General features: G+C 48.7%; 1 protein-coding gene across 3 annotated transcripts; it reads left to right on the forward strand.

Moving 5' to 3' along the window:
• The first annotated feature begins 707 nt into the window (after positions 1 to 707).
• Positions 708 to 4,787, forward strand: LOC123070234 (putative pentatricopeptide repeat-containing protein At5g52630). Of its 3 annotated transcripts, XM_044493327.1 has the most exons (4): positions 708 to 3,457; positions 4,100 to 4,238; positions 4,348 to 4,472; positions 4,599 to 4,753. In XM_044493327.1, exon 1 carries the CDS (start codon positions 720 to 722, stop codon positions 2,589 to 2,591), a length of 1,872 nt encoding a protein of 623 aa, XP_044349262.1. In that variant the 5' UTR covers positions 708 to 719; the 3' UTR covers positions 2,592 to 3,457; positions 4,100 to 4,238; positions 4,348 to 4,472; positions 4,599 to 4,753. The 3 variants fall into 3 exon arrangements, with proteins under 3 accessions (XP_044349262.1, XP_044349260.1, XP_044349261.1); XM_044493325.1 differs by having other exon boundaries at positions 4,348 to 4,787; XM_044493326.1 differs by lacking the exons at positions 4,348 to 4,472; positions 4,599 to 4,753 and having other exon boundaries at positions 4,100 to 4,286.
• Positions 4,788 to 5,017: the final 230 nt, after the last annotated feature.

Genomic DNA, 5,017 nt, shown 5'->3' on the forward strand with positions numbered 1-5,017 from the left:
ACGGTTGAAACTTTTTTTATAGTCGGATGAAGCTTTTTTCATCGCTAGATGAATCTTTTTCTGTCACCGGTTGTAACTTTTCTTGGTCATCCATAGCTCCAGTCGTATACTGGTTGAAGCTTTTTTCGTAGCCGGTTGAAGCTTTTCCTATCGCTAGTTGTAGCTTTTTTCGTCGTAGGTTGCAGCACTGAGCATCTCCCTGGGCGCTCGATCGTTTTTGTTCGCAAGCGGGAGATGAGCGCCGGCGAGCACACCGATGAGCACGCCGGTGAGCTCCGGTCGTCGCGCACCGGAGCTGCAACGGTGGCCATGGAAGCTGCAACCGCAGGGATGGGCTATTTGCATGGGGGCGAAGCCGGTGAAGAGTACGGCCGCCGAGGACTACCGGCGACCAGGGCGGCCGCGAAAGACGGCCGGCGAGGACGGTGATCTGGGACGAGGAGGGCGGGCGAGGGAGGGGCGGCGACGAGGGGGAACGCGGGGGCAGCCGGCGAGATGGGGTTCGCGAGAGGAAGAAGACGCTCGTTAGGCGCTCGCGAGAGGAAGACGAGGACCTGGTCGGATAAGGATCCAACGACGCGGGACGGGCTGATCTGACGGCTAGGGCTGGACCAGCCGAAACGTTTGGCCGGCGCACCGGCGCCTAGCATCGCCCTTTTTTTAAACAATGGCAATGCTGTCCCTCGTAAAAAAGAGAGTAACAATATCATGCCGGCATCATGCCAGCACTATCCTTTCCGTCCACGCAGTCTACACAAAAAGTTCAAGCGGCAGTCAAGTCGAACTGGAGCCATATGACCCCGCCGTTGCCGCCGCTCGCCGCGGCTCCCGCCTGCGCGCGCACGCTGGCCGACCTCCTAGTTGCGCTCTCAGCCGCCCGCGCGCTCCCCAAGGGCCAGCAGCTCCATGGCCATCTTCTCAAGGGCGGCCATCTCCCCGCCGTCGCCTCCTCGCATGCGCTGCTCGCCCACCACCTCCTCACCTTCTACGCCCGCTGCTCGCTCCCCGAACTTTCCCTCCGCGCCTTCCTCGATCTCCCCGCTGCCCCCTCCCCCGCCGCATGGTCCTCCCTCATATCCTCCTTCGCCCAGAACGGCCTCCCCGCCGCAGCCTTTGACGCCTTCCGCCGCATGCTCGCGGCCGGGGTCCCCGCCACCGACCGCTCCATCCCCCCCGCTGCCAAGGCCGTCGCAGCTGCCGCGGACTCCTCGCGCCCTCCGCTTGCCCCGCATGCCCTCCATGGCCTTGCCTCCAAGACGCCGTTCGCGGGCGACGTGTTCGTGGGCTCGGCGGTTCTTGACATGTATGCCAAGTGCGGGAACCTTGCGGACGCCCGCCGGGTGTTCGACGAAATGCCGGAGCGGAATGTTGTCTCGTGGTCTGCCCTCATTGGTGGCTACGCGGATGCTGGGATGCATCCTGCAGCGCTCTGCATCTTCCGCTCGGCACTGGAGGAGGCTGTGCAGGTCAATGACTTCACAGTTTCGTGCATTGTTCGTGTGTGTGCTGCAGCCACACTCTTTGAGCTTGGGGCTCAGGTGCATGCCCGGTCTATAAAGACAGCACTTGATGCATCGCCGTTTGTGGGCAGCTCGCTTGTTTCTCTGTACTCCAAGTGTGGCCTTGTGGATTGTGCTTACCGGGTGTTTAGTGCAGCACCTGAGAGAAACCTTGGGATTTGGAACGCAGTGCTCATTGCATCTGCACAGCATGGCCATACTTCCACAGCATTTGAACGTTTCACAAAGATGCAGAATGCCGGGTTCCGTCCTAACTTCATTACCTTCCTGTGTTTACTCACAGCATGTAGCCACGCTGGTCTTGTCGATGAGGGGAAGCGATATTTTTCCCTCATGAAAGAATATAGAATTGAACCGCAGGTTGAACATTATGCTGCAATGGTTGACCTACTTGGTCGTGTAGGACGTATAACTGAAGCACTGGACCTTATTGAGTCAATGCCCATGGAACCACCTGACTCTGTTTGGGGTGCACTCCTAATGGCATGTCGCATGTTCAAGGATGCAGACACTGCGGCAATTGCTGCAAAGAGACTGTTTGAGACAGGGTCTCGCAGCTCTGGTGCACACATGCTCTTGTCAAGCACGTATGCAGCTGCGGGAAGGCATGTCGATGCAGCACTTGCAAGGAAGGCAATGCGTGATGCAGGTATACGGAAAGAGACTGGTCTTAGCTGGCTTGAGGCTGCAGGAGAGGTGCATACCTTTGTTTCAAACTGCAGGAGACATCCAAGAAGCAACGAAATTTATAATGTGCTGGAGAAAGTTGGTAAGAAAATGGCGGCAGCTGGTTATGTGGCAGACACTGGTGCAGTAGTTAAGGATGTGGACAGAAATGAGAAGTGCGCATCACTGGGGTATCACAGCGAAAGGCTAGCAATAGGGTTAGGGCTCTTGATTGTTCCGGAAGGTGTGCCAATCCGAGTTATGAAGAACTTAAGAGTGTGTGATGATTGTCACAATGCAGTTAAGTATCTCAGTAAGTGTACAGGAAGAGTTGTGGTTCTCAGGGATAATCGTCGATTCCACCGGTTTGAAGATGGGTTGTGCTCTTGTGGGGATTTCTGGTGATCTACACCATTCTCTTTCCTATTGCCCTTATTGGGCAGTTTGGCTCACATGGATTCATCGATTGGATCTTTCACTTAAAGTACATTTCTTTGATAAATGGATCTATGTGAACTCAGAAGCTGATACAAGTCATAAAGTTTATTTTCGCATAATAGTGAGGTGATGGATTCAATTTTAGGGATGCGTGGAAATTTTGCAATAAGTCTGGTCACTTAGGATGAAACAATTCTTGGATATGGAAGATTGCCACATAGTGCTGCTATATATTCAGGATCAACATGACTCTGTGGCCTTCTTATTTGCAGTATTCATACAATGTACCATGGATCCACTTGAACATAGCATTTTTTGTTGAATAGTTAGAGAAGAACTCATGATATCATCTTATGAGTTATGGCATCATACTGTGGTGCATATTGCTTTCACATGAGTGTAACCATAGCCCCTCACAGAGCGATCGAACATTTAGTTGTGCTTGTTTATTTCATTTTATCCGGGAGAAGATCAAAATGGGCCACTAAACACACTATTGTGCATATCTCTCCACTGTTGTGAAATCGACCGCTTCATGCTTTGGCAGACCCATGTGTGCATGCCTTTTTCTTGGGCTTGTCTGATAATCTGCATTTAGTATGTACACTTTCATTCCAATGCCCTGCAAGTCCTAAAAGAGCTGCTTCTCCAGTTTCACCGAAACTGCAAAAGATTGATTTCTTTGGATTGGATGTTGTCACCTGTATCTGTATACTGAAACTGCTGGGCTTAGACATGCTCTTGTGAGACAGGTCGTTCAACAGGATATCCTTATGGTCAACCTCAGTTCAATGATTTGATGCTACTTCCTTCTGCACAGAAGAATGACTGAGGTATTTAACAAGCTACCTAAATTTTTTCTTTGGACTAGTTTGAGTGATCCAACAAAAGTGATGCAGCATGGTAGAGTATAATTTCTTTACGTTTTCATGATATAATCGTATCTAACACTGTGGAATGATATACTTTTTTAACTGAAAAACAGTAGGGGAGGGGGGGAGGGGGGGAGAGGGGGGGCACCATATAAAATGCTTTATGTTGCTCTATTGATCCTATTTCCTCAGTAAATTTGAATTTATTCTTTATGAGGTGCTAAATCATGTTCCTTGTCTGATCATAGAACCAAAACTTAGTTTGATCAAGTTTGGAAATTCTTAATTGCTTTATTTACATATCTGTTACATAATGTGAGCTTATACGTGATTAAATGTTGCTATTGGCTGCTGGGAATTAGTAGGCCAAGACTTGGTAGTAAGTTCTGACTACCTTAATAGATTGTACTTTCGAAGTGATAGGCAGATGCTGGGCTGTATACAGATAAGAAAACCTCTATAATTGAAAAACCTTGAGCCATCTAGACCTGTCTTAACCTAAAATTGAGGGAATCTTTAGGTGGAATAGATTTACTGCTAAGCTCACCTTATTTTTGCAATTTTCTTACCTGATTAATGTGGTTTGCCATCTTTTTCATACAGCAACTTTCCGGGAAGCATGCTCTCAATAACAGGGAAATGATGGTTGGATCCTACACTGGTGGTTATGTCTTTCCAAACATAAGTTTCAATTATTGTATGGCCAGTGTCACTATCTGTAATTCTTCTGTTAAGGAACTAGGTATCATATATATATTTATTAATCATGGGTAGTACGGGTTTTAATATCGAATCTTTTGGTTAGTTGGCATGATTTGATGGATGCATCTCGTTTGGAAAATGTCTTGCAGACTGATTGTGTACACAATCACTGGTGTCATTGGTCAGAGTAAAATTTTGGGCAGAAGACACTGTTCATTGCTGGTCCCAAATGATGATTGGTGAACCCCTGTCTTTTGAACCACACAAAGATATGGTGTGTTGCACGTTATTTGTCTTCCCTACTTGTTCAGGCTAGTGCCAGTTGGTATGAATAGAATGATAGAATTATCTTTGGGTCCTTAGTTGATCCTTGCAAGCTTCTCTATGCTTTGAAATACAGGATGAATGGTTGCCAGGTGGGTGAGAGATTTGGTAGGGTTAGAGAGTGACAGGGGAGCTCTTCTTCAACACGCATATCAAACTGCAGCCTGCAGGTTTCATGGGGAAGCCAGCAGCCTAGCATGTCCTATATATACAAAAGGTTTAAGTTGTGGGCTCTTGTAAGCAACACAAACAGAAGCATTTCCTGTCAAATATGAGTTCTCTAAGAGGGTTTGGAAATATCGCCAGAAGATGGAGAGAACTCAACGGTGCGAATTACTGGAAGGGGCTACTTGATCCTCTTGACATCGACCTCCGGAAGAATATCATCAACTACGGTGAGCTCTCACAGGCAGCATACACTGGGCTCAACAGAGAGAGAAGGTCAAGGTATGCTGGGTCTTGCCTCTTCAGACGCAAGGACTTCCTCAGCAGGGT

Source organism: Triticum aestivum, chromosome 3B (genome assembly GCF_018294505.1).
Source record: "Triticum aestivum cultivar Chinese Spring chromosome 3B, IWGSC CS RefSeq v2.1, whole genome shotgun sequence".
Lineage (NCBI taxonomy): Eukaryota > Viridiplantae > Streptophyta > Magnoliopsida > Poales > Poaceae > Triticum > Triticum aestivum.